The sequence below is a fragment of the Lonchura striata genome, chromosome 24, assembly GCF_046129695.1.
Source record: "Lonchura striata isolate bLonStr1 chromosome 24, bLonStr1.mat, whole genome shotgun sequence".
Taxonomy (NCBI): Eukaryota; Metazoa; Chordata; class Aves; order Passeriformes; family Estrildidae; genus Lonchura; species Lonchura striata.
The window spans coordinates 1,678,620-1,697,469 of record NC_134626.1 but is presented as its reverse complement, the minus strand read 5'-3'; the positions used below and the strand labels follow the sequence as shown (position 1 = coordinate 1,697,469).

Sequence of the window (18,850 nt, the reverse complement as noted above, 5' to 3'; positions counted from 1 at the left end):
ATGAACTTAAGAGTGGCTTTGATGCAATTAGGTATCTCTCTCTCCTTTAACATGTGTTAAGCTGAACCAATGGCTTGTGTCTATTTAATATCTTGAACTAGAGGGATATTGACACTCCTTGTCATTCTTCTCCAAAAGAGAGGAGCTAAAGTGAAGAGAACAGCTTATCTGGGGCTTACCCACAGTTCCAGCAACTTAAGGACAGAGAAGAACTGGCACCATTCACTGCTCACAATGTAATATTAAGATCTTAACATCAGGTCTGTTTCTACCACATTTCCTGGCATGTCATATTTACAGGCTTGGTCAGTCCCAGTCAAAAAACCTGCCCTGTCAACTGCTGCTTCAACTCATGTCATTTTTTGTAAAAACAAGAAGTATTCAATAATAATTCCATACATCCCTTTCAATCCTATATTCCCAAAAGATACTGCACAGACACACGGCACCATTAGAGCAGTCATGGTACTGCTCTCCCACCTGCTGTCCACTGCTTCCTTTTAGAGACTACTTCTACTCCTGGAAATATCTGTGCCTTTCTGAAGGGATGTACCTACCTCACTTTGCAGCCAGAAAGCACAGGCATTAGCTAAAGGACACATGCAACATAGGAGCTGCTTTAATGCATCAGGGACAAGGCTAATAGGAGGTCTTGATTTGTTAATTATCTGTCAGTTTGTCACAGCTGGGCTGCAAGGAGTGGGTGAGGGGGAATCTTTCTGCTTGGTTCTTTCTCTAAATGCTGAATTAGGCTGTCAAAACCTTCATCCCACCACAAGACGCTGTGAAAAGAAGAGCCAGACTATCCTTTTCTTCCTCCTTTTCCCAGCGGGATACGCTGCTTCAGATGTCCTAGCCTCCCACCATGACTGAAGAAATGTATATTGCATATAGAAAATGACCTTCACACCATCACACCATGCCCCGTTTATTCAAGGGACATTAGCAGACCTGAGCAGGATAAATCAGAAAGGAAATCCCAGGACCAGGGGAGCACACAGGAGACATTTATTTCATAAGGAGCCCTAAAATTGCTACCTGCTTGAATCAGCGATTTCCAAGCAGGGTTTTGGAAGGCAGAAGGCCTGGCCCCTGTGAGAGCAGACAGATAGATATACATGGAGTTACAGAGATAAAAAGGTGGAGTAGTGTCAAGATTCCCTTTCTTCTTACATCTCTGCCCCACGTAATCCTCTAAGTAGGGGGAAAAGTTCAGGCTGTGAAATGGGATAATGTATGGAAAAGGCCCATGGAGACAAAGCTAGTAAAGCAGAAAGCAGGCTGTGATACAACAGTAGAATTTACCATAAATGCTTATACCTCCTAAATCCAGCTAAACATGGCTGTTAAGCCATGAGAGCCCAGGGAGATCCCCACCCACTCCTCTGCTTTCCCTGCAGGCCACATCCAGAGCATCCCATCACTCGAGTCCTTTCCTCAGCAGGATTATGAAAAATCCCCTGCAGGAGCTTCCCACATCCAAGAGACACACCCCTTCCTACCACCAGCGACGCTGTGCCCTTGCAGGTGTGGGAGGCTTGAGGTTTATTCCCTGTACACAGGGGCACTGCCTACTCGAGGTTTTCAGTTCTGCCTTTGCACAGGTTATCAGAGCTACAGACTCACCAGAACTGGATAAAACGACCATGAACATTCCTCATTTCAACAGTTCACAAAAGGTGTCTTAAGTTAACATTTGTGTATTTTTCACTTAGGACAGCCAAGGAGCACATACGTACGGTCAGCACACAAGTCAAATTCTCAGAACAGTTTTTTTCTGTGCATCATCTTCTCCTATAGTTGGAAAAACTGGTGCTTTTCATCTTTTGTTCTAAATTCCCTAGAACTAACATTTCATTTTCTGTTCCGATCCACCCATCACTATACAGCACACCAGCTGAAAGGACAGAAGAAAACCTACAGCCTCCTTGACTGATTATTTAGTCCTAAGCACTAAAACTAATGATACATTTTGCACAGACAGTCCCACCTTCCCCAGATGGGGTCTATTGAGAAACCCACTGGGGACAAAATAATTGTCTCTGTTTCATCAGAGCAATATTTCCAGAACTTAACCCCAGAAAATAAAATTTGCTAAAGCACTGCTTCTCAAAATTTATGCAAGCTTGACTCCCTTTTTCACTCATTTATTGTGGTGGCTCGTCCCACATTCCTCAGCTGAGATGACACCAAGTTCCTTCAGGAAAATAAGAGTTACTGAAGTAAATGCTACCTCTTCAAACTAGGAGGAAAAGAGCCCCAAATAGTAATTACAAGTAGAAAGTTGTTTACTGGAGAGTGACTTTGTGACTTCCTTTGAAGACTTTGCATCCCTTTGGAGTTCTACCCTAAGTCTGAGAAATTCTGCTTTAAGGAACTTAACTATAAAGAGACACAGCACTGGTGATGACAGCGCGATGACACAGCATTGCTCCCCACCCTACACCTACATAAGAGTCCAGAAGTCATTTCCCAGCAGGTCCTGGTGGCACCAGCCCCTCTGCCCCACAGTGATACAGGCTCCTGGGTGCTGGTGTGATGCTGGAGATAACAACCCAGCAGCATTGATAATACAACCAATGCAGCAGTCAGCATTAATTATCCCAAACTACTATAGGGCAAGGCCTGTGTCTCTTAAACATCTGTCTCTCAATCTTCTGGTCTTTAATAAAATCACCCTCCCAGCCATAGGGTGTAACTAGAATTGTACATACACATGTGCATGCAAAAACATAAATACATAACGAGACATTCAGGTCCTCATTAAAAAATGGAATAAATAAGAATTCACTAAGGAATTCTGCCCTGGTCTGATTTCCAGATCTGGTTTTGCTGCATTCTTGCCCACAGCCTGAAGAGCTCTGGGTGCCTCCCTATCCCTCTCCAGCTGCACCATCCTCTTCAAATTCAGACTTCTTGCACCTATAATTACTAGGTGCTCTGTGCCAGGCTCCTTTAATTAACCAACCCAACTCTTCTCCCTTTGGGATCAGACTAAGCTCTTTTTTATTAGATCCATCATTAGCTCCATCAGTATCTAGGCCTAAACACGATACCTTATACCACTCCATGAGTGGGGCTGTAGGGTGCAAATGACCTCCAAAGCACCTGCCTGCAGGAGAGGCAGGAAAAGCAAGGCTTTGAACCCAGGAAAAGTGGCATGAGGGGTGGATACAACACCTTCCAAATTTAAGTGCATCAGCAAAACAACACAGCACAAAATCTTCAGGAAAATGCATTGTGTGAGGAGACCTTGGTGCTCCTGTTGGGTGCTTCTGCAGTGCTGAAAGTGGTTCAATCCACAAAGCAGAGGGGCAAGAACAGAATAAATGCCTTTATTTATCATTACAGTGGAGCCAACCTCCTGATTTCCAGGGCTTCAAGAAAGAGCCAAGCATTCCTGGAGTACACTCCTTCCCCAAAACTCACTATCTCCAACTGATGCTCTTACCAACTTTCATTCTCTGAAGCTGCTTCACCTACAGCTGTTGCTATTTTTTTTCACAGAAAAAACCAAAATGTCAAAGTGCACCCTGGCCTTTTGTAGACACTGAGATGTCCTGTAGGGAAGTGCTCGTGCCTGTGGTAGGGAGAGAACAGCAGGAGGAAAGCAGAAGAGCTGGTAATGCCCTGGGATTTCTTGGGACAGGCGGTCACTGCCGCTGCACAGCCTGGCTTCCCCAGAGAGTTTTCTCAAGGAGAAGCCAGCCATCGATCTCGGGACACACAACTTCCAGGACCGTTCCTTATCTCAGAACAGCTTCTGCCACGAATTCCTGAATGCGCTTTAATGTTTAAATTATTAAATGCATTAATGTATTTACATTATTCAAGTCGTATGTGCATTTTTCTAAGATAATTTATGTATAAGAGCTTGAATGTCCATGACTGTTAATGTCTACAACCCTTCCTGTTCATTATTGATTCTGGAAGGAAAAAAAAAAAAGGCAGTGTTTTAATGCCTTATTTTTAATGTATTAAGAGTCTGAATAAGTGCATTCTCTTTTTTCTTTTGTAATTTCATAATTTAAGTAGTGCATTTATTAAACTGACACAGTATGAATTGTGGTGAAGTCTGGCACAGGTCCATGCTGCCAACGCAGCCCAACCGACCATCACGCTACTCTGCAAATCAAGCACAAGCTCAGCTCCTCTTACTCCAGCTTCTACTCCCAACCTGAAATCAGAAGGGACACAGACCATAAAGTCTTTTTAGAACACATTTTCTTTGCTATTTACACAGCTTTTCTCTGTCATCTCCATTTTAAGTTGGTAAATTTTTTGTATATTATTGATGAACTGTTTGAATGCAAACCTGATTTTTCAATGAGTTTTGACACACACACTACAGCTTAAAAATGTCTACAGTACCTTTTAATCCCTGTAGTTCCAAAGCTCTTAAGAAATCTAAACCGAATATAATTTTACTGTTTCTACATCACAGTTGTCACATCATAAATCAAAAAATCTGCTCACAGGTCCATGTTCACAGGCAAATTAAATACAGAAATCAGGTCACCACCACTGCTGGACCACAGTCACTTCCAGAGCAGAATGCAGAGCTATTCAGCAGTAGCTGCCCATCCTGTGTGGTATTTTGGGACGTGAATTCTACAGCAGGCAACAGAAACTGCAAAGAAAAAAGCCAGCTAACACACAACAGAGCCACCTCCACTCACTCCACCCACACTTAAATGGTGTGTATGGACTTGCACTTTATATATAAATCATGTGTAAATGCCTTGGATGTTTATAGCCAAAAATACTACTTCCAAAGTCCAGTTTTCACTGCCACACAAATCCACTGCCAACTGAGCCTACACAGAGCAACAGTGACACCCGATGGCTTTCAGCCTAACCTTGGGACACAATTCCCTGGGAGGAGAATCCAGGGGCTCCATTCCCTCTGTCGACGTGGTGGCCCCAACTCCAATCACCTATCAGAGCAACTCATCAAGGAGCTGAGCTGCAGAGAGATAAAACTTGCTGTACGTAGGCACTGTATGTAATTAAGAGTGTGCATAAGTTTCACAGTACATTCTGCATAATTACAGCCCTGCCTGGTACCGCTGCCAGTGCGAGCATGAACACACACGCACACACATAATGTATGCACAATATTGTGCATATGGACTTGGGAAAAGACAGGGAACAGTGAAAGTTGCTGGCTGTTGTTTTAAGAGCTGACTCTGCCATTTCTAAGGTTAAGTTTGTGTTTTTTTGCTACTCATTACCATTCTTTAACTGTTACAATTTATATCAGCATATAATGTTAAATAATTACAGGGAGCGGAGCTCACTCTAGCGAGGATATAAATGCGCTGTGGGATTCTACAGATTTAAACAAATAACACTCACAGCAGGGGGTGAGCAGATGAATTAGCATTAATATCCTGCCTGGGAGATCCCAGTGCAGTGTTATGGCTTAAATACAGATCTTTTCTGTAGCAGTCAATATGACAGCTACTACCAATACAGCCCAGCACATCCACCAGTCAATATACAGCTGCAGCTGAAAGAGTGCCCTCATAATAATCCATACAGCAGCCAGTTAAAATAAATAACTTCCCTTTAACAGTCCATATCACAGCCAACTGCATTAAAACCTTCCCTTTTAAGGTCTATACAATAGTCAGCTAAATGGAAAAATTGGCATCCTTCTTGGCAGCCTCAGAGGGAAGAAGTCAGGCACCGAATGGGTGAGAGACTGAACTCACTCTGGTCTCCTGGGATCGAGGGGCGTCCCTCCGTGTCATGGAGGGGAATCCTGCTCGGCTGCTACCACAGCTTCAGGGAGAGGACAATTTAAGCCTACCTTTCACAAGCAAGTACATTTTCTTTAAAATAATAAAGACCAAAAGCTATTTCTTTCCTGGCAGGAATAAGGAATCAGACCACAGCTGGCCAGCAGTAGCCAGCACATAGATGAGTGTTTCCTCAGAGTAAAGGCAATGTGCTTTTACTAGCACTTTAACCACTAGAGAGATATCCCATCTCAGCCTAAAAGCAGAACCCAAAGCTTTCCGTTTTAAATCAGTAGCTGCTTTTTCACTCTCTAACAAGAAGCAACAGGCTGAGATAGGCTGAGTCTGCCTCCCCTGGACTGGAGCACAGCCCTTCATTGTGCAACAGCAATTGCAACAGACCATAATATAAATCATGACAGACATGGTTACAAAGCACCCAAATCTGAGAACTGAACTGGAGGAAAACCCATGGCCATGACAAATTCTGTCACAAGGCCACTTTACACTCAGAGTCAAATCTTTATCCTGGTACCCCTCTACTGGCTGTAAATCCACACTTCAAATTAACTGACCTGCAAAACAAACCTGCACAACTTCAACAAATTACCATTCTTCTTGAGGCAAATTAAGAAGTAAAACACACAAAAAATTCATAAAGCACTTAATACTGAGCTTACAGTTTACAAACTGCTGTACGAGCAGTAATAAATCTCTAGAAAATTAAATGTGTAGCTATTTTCATATTTTCCATACTGCTACAAGATTTTACCAATAGAGAATTTTGGCACTAAAATACTACATTTGCTACCTTACTTTAAATGAAAAGAAATAGAAGACAATTTTGTTAGAAATAGAAATGATAAAGCAGGACTTGCACTTATTTTTTAAAACTCTACAAATTCAAAACATCTGACTGCTTCCTTTTTAAGAAACCCGTCCCTTTGGGTATATATTAAAAAACATAAACATAAACCAGGGGCCTACAATCCCACCAGATGGTTGGCACCTGGAGCCTTTTCAAGTAATTGATTAAGAAAGTAATTTTTTTGCAGGTAACAGGAAAAAATTGTGTCTAAAATCTTTCACATTTTCAATGCTGTAATTCTACTTCAGATTTGAAGGGAAGATGGCAGCAACAAATTAATTCCAGCTTATAGCCTCCCAAATTAAAAATAAATACACACCACCCCTACTCCAGAAGTCATGGTTTGAAGCTTTGACCATATTTTGCAAAATGACAGTTATTAAAAACAACAAACATGCATCACTGTGAGTCATCTGGTTTCCAACTTCTGAGTCAAAAGGGGCTGATTCCACACAAACTGAAACCTGGCTCTCCGAGGACTCGCATGTTTAACGATTTGTATCTCTGCACCACAGCTTCAGAACAGGATGTGGAAGGAAAGAATGAAAAGGAGGGAGAAAGGGGAGAGGGGGGAAGAGAAAAAACCACTTTTTACTGGTCCCAGTGTCACTGCAAATAAAGACCACGTCAAGATTTAAACCATAATAATGGAAAGGCTATAAGGTCCCTGCTATAATGTTTCCTCTGATATTCCCTTTCATAAATGTTCTCTTTATGCTGCATGCTTGGCAATAATACATGTGATGTTTGTGAAGCAGCCCGCTGGGGAAGCTGCAGCATATGAAACCTCACACAACACACACCAGAAGCCAGGCAGTTCATTTACCAGTTCCACAACTTTCCTTCATCTTCACCCATCATCTTCAGGAGAATGCAACAAACCTGAGGCCACAGGTCATATAAAGAAACTTCCAAATACGTTTACCTGGAAACAAATGTGTGTGTGCCAACGCATGGACATGCAGCTGCCTCCTCCTCCAGAGGGAACCTTCCTGAGTTCCCAGTTCCTGCAGGAGCCTGAACCCATCCACAGCCATGCCTATGGGATCAGTGCCACCTGAGCTTCCTCTTGGCACAGCCAGGGCAGGACCCATTCCCTTCAGGGAGCTCAGCTCTGCCTTCCCAGAAGGAATGGCCTTCAGCAGCCTGAGGCACCTGCATGCCTGGAGGAGATGTCAGCACCACCACCATAAGAATTCCCACTGGAATCCCATGGGACACCAGTCCTGAACTTCCCAAGGGACCTGATTCTACTACTTTGAGGCCTACTGGGTGTTTGGCAGATGACCATTAGACTGGAAATTAAGTCCATCTTTATGGAATTGTGGCAACCTGAGTCAAGAAAGGGGGTTTTCAAAAACGCAGTGTTGGGGGGCTGGGGGCAGGCTCATCTCAGTCTTGTCTGCAATTCTCAATCACTGCACAGAAAGTATTTATATCCTGTTGGCATCATGTGCAACCAATGCGACTCCCTGTGTCAGAGCTGTCAATTATGGGCTTGACTTATGAGGAAAGATTAAATGAGCTAAATATGTAGAGCTTGGCTAAGAGATCAGGATGGGGGTGGGGGGAAGGAGAAATGATGTGATAACTGTCTGCAAACATCTGAAGGGTGCAGATGCTTAAGGAGGAAAGGAAACACTTAGGATCGCACACAAAACAAACAGAAGCAAGCTGGAAGACACAGGAAATTTTCACTGTATAGCTGGGAATCTCCATTCCAGCACAATGTCCTCAACTGTTGAACTGTATCCCAAAGAATACCATCATTCAGGCCACTCAGATGCCTGACAAAACACCAAACTGACAGCAGAGGAGAATTCTGCTCTAACCAGAAGATGAAACAAGTAATGTAAGGAAGTGGCACATGTTGTGAATACACTCTCTTGCTTCTCTCCAGCAGTAGAATCACTTTACTAAAAAGCCATGCATATATTCTTTGTTATTTTTCCCAACTGACACTTGTGGAAGTGTGTTACAGGGTGACAGCTGGGAAGAGGACATGGTTTGTACAATGTAACAGAGAGGGACGCTATGTACATGTGCACACAAAACAAACATAAATAAAAAAAACCCAAAACTTATTAGGCTGTTTGGAAAGATTTGCAATGTAAGTGACATATAGAGAAATACAACAAATACAAAAAGCAGTGAAAATTCCATCTAAAATACAAGGGTCAGGGACTCCAAATCCAAGATTTATACTAACTCTCGACTTCCTAGCTTGGCAAATCTTGGTTATAAAGGTGCTGGCATCATAAGAATCTGAAGATTGTATTCCTGTGTGCTGTAGAAAAGGTTCTTTCAGGTTCTTGAATATTCTGCCTTTTGTGCCCCTGCTAACTCACTTTTAATGTGATGAACATATCTGAGGCACAACAAAGATGCCACAGACAGCAAGTGTTTTCAACTGGCATGATCTCCCAGGTAAAAGTAGGAGATGAAGACCAAGAAGGAAGGAGGAAGGCAAGAAATGATGGAGGTTATCCCATGTAGGCAGCTATAATCTTACATGGATCCCAGGCTGTCTCCAGATTTGTTTTGATTGCAGTGACAACAACACCGGCAGTGCCTGGGCAAAAGGAGTCCAATTCTTTGGTGGTGTTAGAGGCAGGAGAGGAATTAACAATCTCTAGCAACATTTTTCAGAGTAGGAATTTAATACTGTGGAGTCAAGAGGCACTCCAAAGAACAAGTTCCCGCATCAAGTTATTTCAAGAAGCTAAAAATGCAGTCAGTCACTCTGGTGAAGTTCTTCAGTCCCTCCTCTCCTGAAGCACAGAGAACTGTGGGCAATTGCTGCCCTCTACAAGCTGCTCTGCACATAGCAAAGCTCCCACATCTGGAGCAGGAATCATGCCTCTATCCCACATTATTATGGAATTTATCCATTCCCAGTGCAGGTACCTCTCTGCTGTGCCCCGTGCCAACAGCTGGGGTGCACACAGCAAAGGGCTCCCAATCCTCCTGAGTAAAGCAGGACATGAGCTGCAAAATACTGTTTGTAGGTGTAGCACCTTGAGACACTGAAAACATCACATGAACATAAAAAATTGGTTTTTTCAAGGGGAAAATACCAAGTGTTAAGTATTTCCTGACTGTGTGCCTGTGTGTTTTCCCAGTGTCTCAAAGCACTGTAACTTTCATTTTACCCTCAGTGAGAGACCTGGGATCTCTGGAAATCAAATCATACCTAACATTATAGAACACTCTAACCTAACTCCCTGAACTTTATTTTCCTTGTGTGTTCATAAAGAACAACTTACTGTATTACAACTATTTAAAAACCATTTTAAAAGTCTTCTGACCAGTGATGGCTTGTTTGAAAAGCAAGTAGAAATTGCTTTCAGAACGTTCCTGCACAAAGGGCACAAAAAAGATTATGAACTACTAAGTCATGCCCCCTAACCAAGAAAGACTGTCCCTGTCCTGGGTATGCTGCCTAATCCACCACTCTGAAGTGTCATTTAAGCTTTTCCAGCCACCTCAAATGAGCAGTTTAACCTGGTATGACAGTGTTTCTTTAACTACGCTCAGTGAGTCAGATTGCATCTGTGTGCTTGGAACACATTCATATATTTGTCTAAATCAACAGAGTAAAAGGAATCGACAGATTAAGCAAGTGCATTTTGCATGAATGATGAAAGAAGTCAATGAACACCCAGAAGAAAGAGAGAAAAACTGGCAAAACCCAATAATCTTGAACTTATCAGAAGGTCAAACACAAGAGAGCTCTGCTTAATAAATCACAGAGCTCTCTTTGCAGCAAACCAGAGGTTATTGTGCATGGCAGTCACACACCTCTGACTCCGTTTGTGGCCCAATAAACCCAAAATCTGCACAGGAATTGCCCTCACAGCCTGGTGGAATTATTGGCTAGCACTGGGATGCCACAGCAGCACCTGCAGGGCCTCCCCAAAGCTTCTGCAGCATCATCACACACGAGGCTCCTGCCTGGGTGGAAGGTCCTGGAGCTGAGGTCTCTCTCCCTCTCCTGCTGACAGTGGTAAATTACCCTGACTAATGTTTCCCTGGGGGCTGTAAGTTAGTTGCCTACTGACTCTGGCTGTCTGGAAATCCCCTCTGGATAGATTTACCTTTAGAGAATCATTCCGTGTACGCCACCACTAGGAACAAACCTATTGTGGCAGACAGAAAATTTGTACAGTAAACAGGTATAAATCTCGTCTTAAACAATAAAGGGTGGGAAAATGGAAAACAGAAGTGTGATGGGGAGTACTCTCAGCTAAAATGAACCCCGACAAGTTCCCTCAAATCCTGTGACACAAATCTGTAGCCTCTCCTCATTCCCACTCATTGTTTTGTTCAAATGGTAAAGATAACAGTATTTGTTAGAATCATTCTCCACCAACTTCTGGTTACAACAGTTAGAGCTAAAAGTAAAATCTCAATTGCAAAGCTCCTTTCTCAGAAACCTAAATGAAATGTTCTGTACTCACACTCTACTTGAAAGGAAGCTTCAGAGAACAGATAAGGTGTAAAATGAGACAACAAACCAGAAAGGATTTAATAATTCTACTGTCTGTCACTCACTGCAGTGTACCCTGTGATGTTTGCACAAAAAGGGGAATTAAAAGTGTTCTGGCCATTGCCCTGACCCTTAAATATTTGAAAATCAATTTAACAAAGGGTGGGAAAAAGCCACGAGGGCTCCAGCACATTCCAACAAACTCTACACTAATTGCTATAGAGGCAGCAGTAATTCTTGTTAACTTGTACCTTTGACAGCCTGTAAAAAAACAAATAAAATGTCCACATTTCAGTGTTAACTGCTCTCATCTGCAGCAAGAAACAGCAAGAAACAGGACATGCTAAAAATAAAAGAAGAAAAATTAAATAATCTGCAAAAGAATCCTGATCCAGGGATTTTGTAACTCAGTGAGCAACCAAGCGAGTGTTTTACATTTACAATCAGTACTTTCATATTTACAACTAGTACTTCTTCCAGATACCAAGCAGCAGCTAGGGAATGAATCTGTTTTGTGACAGAAAAAAAAGAACCCAAACAAACAAACAGCATGTCAAAAGGCCTCACTGACAACTCTCCTTCCTTAGGTTCTCCCTACAGCCCAGGTTCCTGTTGGAGGCTCTTACAGGCACAACCTTCAAAGCTGTGATTTAGGCTGCAGCAGATTGGGCTGAAAGCAAAGGCCAACAGCAAAAACATTCAAGCTCTTGAAAACACCACAAAAGCAGCACAGGATGGTTAAAAAGCTAGAAGACTCTGCTAGCAATGAAACAGAACAAGTAAACAGATGATTTAAATACATTCTGGAGAGATATTAGACCAAGGGAATAGATTCCTGATTAAAGGGCATTTTCTACTGGTTTAACCTCAGAGAAAGAGCTCGTCCTATGTAGTTACATCCTTTGCACACTCCAGGACTTTGCTTTGAGCGGCTGTAAAAAGACAAACCTATTCCAATTCCACAAGTGCTCAGAGGCTTATCAGAGGTGGCTGCTCCAAGCAGCAGGGGATGCAGCAGTGCTCGCTGATAAGCCGGGCTCAAGGAGAAGCTGATCCCGTGCTGGCGATGACAAACGTGGCTGTAAACAGCAGCAGAGCGAGATGCTGACACTCTGTGAACACAAGGTTACACTTCCCACTAGGAGCTACACGGCAGATTTTAATGGGCCACGACCGACAGCGGGGAAATGAGTGTCCCTCTGCTGCAGAATTATGGCTGTGCCCAGCCCTCCCACTCACTGCCACTGCCACTGCTCCAACGCAGTGACCTCCACTGGGGACTGCTTTTCCATTGGGACTGCTTGCTGGAAGGACACTGGAGAACTCAAGGGATTAATGGCGTGGATGTGGAGTCTGTTATCTCCAGTTTGGCGGCTCAAAATGTCAAAAGTGGGTGGGAGAAAGAGCAGTTGGGATCGTGACTTGAGTTTGTAGGGCTGAATTCTGAAGGCCTCGGTAGGGCCATAAACCATTGCAAGGTACCCTGGAAGACCCAAATGCAGGACACAATGTGATGTGTCAGACTGGGTCTGCTACAGGATCCTGGAGAACGCTGAAGTCCTTGTGCAAACAACTAGGAATCCTGGCTTCTCCTGTGTTCCTGTTGAAAGCAGCAGGCTGTAGGCAGGGGTACAGGGTAGACACAGTGTCCCTGTGCACAGGGCAAAATCCCTGCACTATTTAGTGTCCAGTACAATCACAAATCCCATACAAAACCAGCTGGAGACTGTAAGAACGTCTGCCGATACAATGCAAGGTGTTTAATTCTATTGCTTTCTCATTCTTGTGTGCTGGTGTGATCCAAACAGGTCAGTCCTGTGAAGCACAGAATCCTTCCACTCACCAATAAAGTCAATAAGGGTGGAGGGGTGCAGAGCATAATTCGGTCATGAGACTCTTTCCTTCCTCCTTTGGACTCTTCAACTGCTCACCCCCAAATGTGAAGTCCAGGATGATACCCCCAGCACACAGCCCCCCACCTAGCCCACTGCTGGATTTGTGCCAGGGCTCTCTTGTTGTTTTCCTAAACACTTTTATGACACAGCACCATGTGCCTTCTCTGGTTTATGGGCCAGGACCTCCTGCCTGTGTGGAAGGGAGCCTGCACGATCCTGGCCACGGGGAAGCCACAGCAGGATGGTGGAAGTCAGGTCATCTGGCTCACAGACCTGAATTGCTCATTTAATAAGGCGTCTACAGAGGAGCAGATGGAAATAATAATGACTCCTAAACAAATGTGAACTCCCAAACAAATGTGACAAAGACTGTAAGAGTTTATTATTTTTTAAAAGTTAATGAAAAAATAAGAAGGAAACCTCCACTTTTCAGAGGGCTCTAATTAGCTCACATGCTAGACTCGCCATCATGACAATAAAGTTTATGTTGAAGTTCTTTAAGTGTATAAATAATTTTATGTAGTTAGAATATCCACCCAAACAGAAAGATATACAACTGCTATACACTTCCTCTGAGCAATTCTGCAGTCATATATACATTAAGAAATTATTTATATCTAAGGTAATATTAGAACCTGCCTTGAGAAAGAACAAGCTGTTGACCAGCACAGGCTGTGATGATCTGCTGCCTGCCCTGACCTTTCTAAGGCAGGGAAAACCAACTCCTCCAAAAGCAAACCACCAAGTCCACCACAAAGCACATGGAGTCAACAACTTCAGGTACAGATGTCCATGCAATTAAGGGATGGCACAATGTCATTAGAGAGACTGCCACCGCAACAGAATTCACAAACAGACCTTTCATGAGATGCATTATACTGACTTTTCTCAGTTCACAATCTTTACTCACATCTCTCTTTTTAAAAAATCATCTCCTGGGCTCTCTAGGTCAGAGTTACATACTTGGATGTGGCCAGTGTCACAAGCACTTGAGTCTTCTCCCTGCAAATAGCTATGATCAACAAATGAAAGCCGCAGAAGAAATTTAGAGATCTATATATTTAGGATGAAAGCATTGGCTAAGAATTTTGGCAAGGTTTTGGCTGAAGAGGAAGGAAGGAAGGAAAAAATCCATATACTGCAGCTCCAGGAGTAGTGGCTTACTTCCCACTCTGCATCACCATAAAAGAGCAAACAAAACAGGGTTCTCTGAGTTATTATCCTCATACACAAAAAATCCCAGGGCCCTTTCCAAAATGCTTCTAGAGTAAAAACATTGGATTACGTGCACTGCCAGCTGACAAACATTTCTAAGCTCACTCCGAGTGCCTCTGAATATAAAGACAGTTTGAATGAGGACTCTGAGCAGCAGAGGGGTTTTTGTAAGTGTACAGCACTACGAATCTGCTGCACAGGGCCTTCTTCAGACTCTTTCCTAAAGAAGCTCTGAAGAAGAGCACATCCTCGGGACAGGCCAGGGCCCAGGTGACCCACATCTAACGGGAGGTGGTGGCCACAGCTCAGAATTCATCAGAATTCAGAGGGTGAACAGCAGGGCCACCCGCGGCAGTTTACATCTTTCCCACAAAGCACCAGCTCCTCAGAAAAGCAAAACAAAGGCTGCAAAACGATGCGGCAAAGAGAACAACCCGTGTGTTATCAACAAGAAATTCTCTGCTGCTTCCCGGGGAACTTACCAGCGGCTCCCGAGACGCGGCGTTCTCGCTCGCAGGGCAGGAGCCAGCCTGTGGAGCAGAGAAACAGTGAGGTCACATTGCCACCCGATGGCACCGCTAGAAACACGCAGCCGGAGTTACTTGTCTGTGCTAGCAGCAATTTCTGTGCAGGACTGAAGACAAAACGGTCAGAACCCCAGCAAAATGTATTATTCCCCGTTTAAAACAAGGGAATTAACAGAACCTGCAGAACTGATTTGAGGGAGTCGGCAGCGAGAGCTGGCAAGACTCCTGAGGGATGGCATGAGTGTAGTGGCCACACAAATCTTTAAATACTTCTCCCATTTCCAGGGTCCAGTAATACAGCCTTTGTTTTTAGAATCGTTCTTCTAAAGATTTCTAAATAACCATGATTTACCCAAACCTCACAAACTTTCAGCAGTACCAGAACCATCCTATATGCTTCCCACACATAATTAAGAGATGAAATTTTGTCCTCCAATTCTATTCCTCATTTTTATGCATATACCTCACCTTCAAGTATCTCAACATTTCTTTTTCCCATTTGCAAAATACACAAAAACAATATAGATAAAATAAGCATTTATCACAAGAGGGTACCACAAGAGGGTGCCAGAAACTCAAATATATTGCAACTCAGCTGCATCCAGATAAGGATCATCACCAGGACCCAGCCAGACCTCACAGGTGGGCAGGGATTCTCTGGGATTGCTTGCCATAACCTCTGGGTGGGAAGGAGGAAGGAAGAAAGGGCCTACCACTGAATTTATATCCTCAGGAAATTCCCAGAGCAAAATATTTAGCATTGAAGAAACACTGCTAGCCAAGACAAATCTGAAATTGGTTATCCTGTTCACAGGCTACACCATCATCTTGCTTTTCTCTTTCTTTTACTATAAAAAAACCAGGAACAGAGAGACAGAATCTTTTCTTTTGCTTATTTTTAGTAAAGACATTGCTAAAGGCCCAAGGAACATGATTTCTAAACAAAACAAAAAAAAATCTCTGTTAGAAATATTTATTGCCTTTAGAACATAATTCTATCTACATAAATTATTTCATTTGAGCTGCAGTACTCCCCTCTCCCCACACTGCTTGAGGCAATATATTAATTCATGAGAATGAGAAAATTAAACTAAGAAAAACAGATAATAAGCCATAAGACATCTGACACTCCCTTTTCAGCCTCTAAATTAACTTGATTTGTAATAGAAAACATGATGGGGCCCAAACATAAACATGTTAAGTGAGGCAGTGCCACTACTCACGGCCTCATGCTGAAAGTTTGGTAATAAATAAGCAAACATGACCAGGGGCAGAAAGCAAATATTTTATCAGATTCTCTAAACGTTTAGAGTGCAATGGGGACAACTTTCTACAAGCATTGGTAACAGTGTCAAAACTGCAATGGCTGTGTAAGAGGAGCGGTGTTTACATTCTGTGAGACTCGTAAAGATATTTTCACTGGTTTCTTTAATTCCAAAATTGTCCCCTTGAAAAGTCACCCAGTGTACTATATATATCCTTCAATCACATTCCCTTTTTTCCAGGCAAAGTTGTAAGACTCTCTCAAATTCCATCCAAGCCCCCAGAACCTGCGAGCACTGGACACTTCTCAAGAGTTCTGGCTGAGGAATGTGCACCAGTGTGAGACCCGCAGAGATGGTAAAGAGAGTTACAGGATCACGGAACAGTTTGGGTTGAAGGGACCTTAAAGATCCAGTCATTCCAACCCCTGTGATGGGCTGGGGCACCTTCTACCAGATGGGGACATCTGTCCCCAGCAGGCATGGCCAGGCTGGGGCAGCAGGAGTGGCCCAAAACCCCTGATGGGCACACGGCGGGGAAGGAGGAGAGCAATGGAGAGCAGCTCCTGGGGGAGGTCAGGGCTGGGGGTCAGGGCCCTGCCCAGCAGCTGGACCAGAGGGTAGAGCCCAATTCTACCACTGGACCAGAGGCTCCTGACCAGTGCCCTGCCCAGGGGCTCCTGACCACTGACCAGTGCCCTGCGTGGCCACTGGGCTGGAGGCTCCTGACCAGTGCCCTGCCCAGGGGCTCCTGACCACTGACCAGTGCCCTGTGTGGCCACTGGGCTGGAGGCTCCTGACCAGTGCCCTGCTCAGGGGCTCCTGACCACTGATCAGTGCCCTGCCCAGCAGCTGGACCAGAGGGTAGAGCCCCATTCTACCACTGGACCAGAGGTTCCTGACCAGTGCCCTGCCCAGGGGATCCTGACCAGTGCCCTGCCTGGCAGCTGAACCAAAGGCTCCTGACCAGTGCCCTGCCCAGAGGCTCCTGACCACTGATCAGGGCCCTGCCCAGCAGCTGGGCTGGAGGCTCCTCACACACTGGATGCAGGACAGACACCAAAAAGGGTGCAAATAACTCATCCTGGCCTGAGGATCCAGCGCTGCTGCACGCAACGGGACAGAGCCTGATTCTTCATCTTTACCTTTAATACCCAGAGCATTCTCTGGCTACATTTATGAGGTTAAAAAGCAAGACTCTCCCATGTCCAAACATCAAACCTTATTCTGAAGTAAAGCAACATAAATAAATAGGGGGGTTAAGTGTGCAGTGGGAAAATACAATATCCAAACTTAAAGGAACCTGAATGTTTTTAGGCAACCACATTTGCCAATTAATCAGACTTCTTCCTCAGAAACTTCCAGCCCTGTAGACTGCCCAGGTGCCTTATGGACCAGTCACAGATTGTTTCAGGTTTCCTCATTCTGGAAGCATTCACCTGAAGTGTGAGGGATGGACTGTAATGCCTGCACCTCAGACTGGGGCTGATGAAAACACCTGAGTGATGCAAAGCTGCCCTGCCTCCTGTGAGTTTGGTAACTCGGCCTTTCACAACCCAGATCTGTGCTGGTTAGCCAAGAGTGCTGATATTATGTAATTTATTTCTATTTCAGTTTAGTTCAATAGCCTTCTCTACAAACTCAGTCTCCTCAGTCCAAAATAAAGGGCTCAACAGAAGGCTCATGGTGATTTTGCCAAATCAGGACAGATTTGAGTGACAATGTGTCACTGGCAGGCTGCTCTGTTTTCCTCCCAGTTGCCCACACAGCCAGACCTTTTCCCTATTGCTGCTGTAGTGGGACCCTGGGGGCTCTGAAAGGACTTTATCAAACCCCACTGACAGCACACACTCAGGAACCTGTCTGGGACAGTGGTGAGATGTCAGAGCTCCAGGACATCATGGAATTTGAGGTGGGTTGAGCTTGAAGTGAAATACAAGTGACTCTAGAGCATGAACAGGACAGTGTGAGTGAGAGGAAGCCTACAGTCTATACACCTACACTACAGAATCACAGAACCCAGCTTGGAAGAGGCCTTCAAGAAAATAAGAATATATACTATATACAACCCCATCATGGTTGTGTTTTTTCCTCTGGCTCCCCCATTCATTTCGTGTCCCAGTTTAAAAATATCTTAAGCTTTTAGTGTTTCTTGAGCACTCAAACCAGTAAACTTACATTTCTCTTTTGCTCTCCCCATTCAGGTTTGTCCTTTTATGCTCTTGGCTCAAGGAGCTCCTTCTGTTCCTCGCATTTGCAAGGCAGAGACAATATTTTCGTCTAACTAGTCACAGAGTCACAGAATAGTCTGAGTTGGAAGGGACCCATCATTGGATCATCGAGTCCAACTCTTACCCTGCACAGGGCTCCACAGAGTTTTATAACCCAGCTGCACACCGTCTCCTTTCTCTCTGGCCGTGTTTGTAGTTATTCTTCTCCAACTCAAGCGCTTGATGAGTTGCACACACAAACCCTCAATGCCAACACGCCTGTGCCCTGGGCCTGCACACCCTCCAGCAGCCCCGCACAGCCCCTGCTCGCACAGGGCGCGGGGCCCAGGTGCAGCCCCGAGGCGGCGGTGCACAGGGCGGGTCCCGGAGCCCCCGGGCCCGGCTCGGCCCGGCTCGGCCCGGCTCGGCCCGGCCCGGCCCGGCCCGGCTGTCTCACCTGCCCCGGCCGCCTCACCTGCCCCGGCTGCTCCGCTCTCTCCGCCGCCGCCATCTTCCCAGGCGCGGCTAGTCCATCCCCGACCGCGCGAGCACCGCCCCCGCCGCCGCGCCGCAGACACGGCGAGTCGAAGGCCGGTGCTGCGGTGCGGGAGCGCCGGGGCCGCGAGTGCCCGGCCGGAGC

The 18,850-nt window shown here is 44.8% G+C and overlaps 1 protein-coding gene across 2 annotated transcripts in view; it reads right to left on the bottom strand.

Moving 5' to 3' along the window:
- PEX14 (peroxisomal biogenesis factor 14) overlaps positions 1–18,741 on the bottom strand; it is a 68,592-nt gene extending 49,851 nt beyond the window's left edge. Inside the window, exons 1-2 of one of the 2 annotated variants that reach the window (XM_021529830.2) lie at positions 18,686–18,741; positions 14,694–14,741 (exon numbers count right to left, since the gene is read on the bottom strand). In XM_021529830.2, the coding sequence (XP_021385505.1) occupies positions 14,694–14,741; positions 18,686–18,721 (84 nt within the window). In that variant the 5' untranslated portion in view covers positions 18,722–18,741. Of the gene's footprint in view, positions 1–14,693; positions 14,742–18,667 lie in introns of both variants that reach the window. The other variant, XM_021529829.1, reaches the window with a different exon arrangement.
- Between the last annotated feature and the right edge of the window lie 109 nt (positions 18,742–18,850).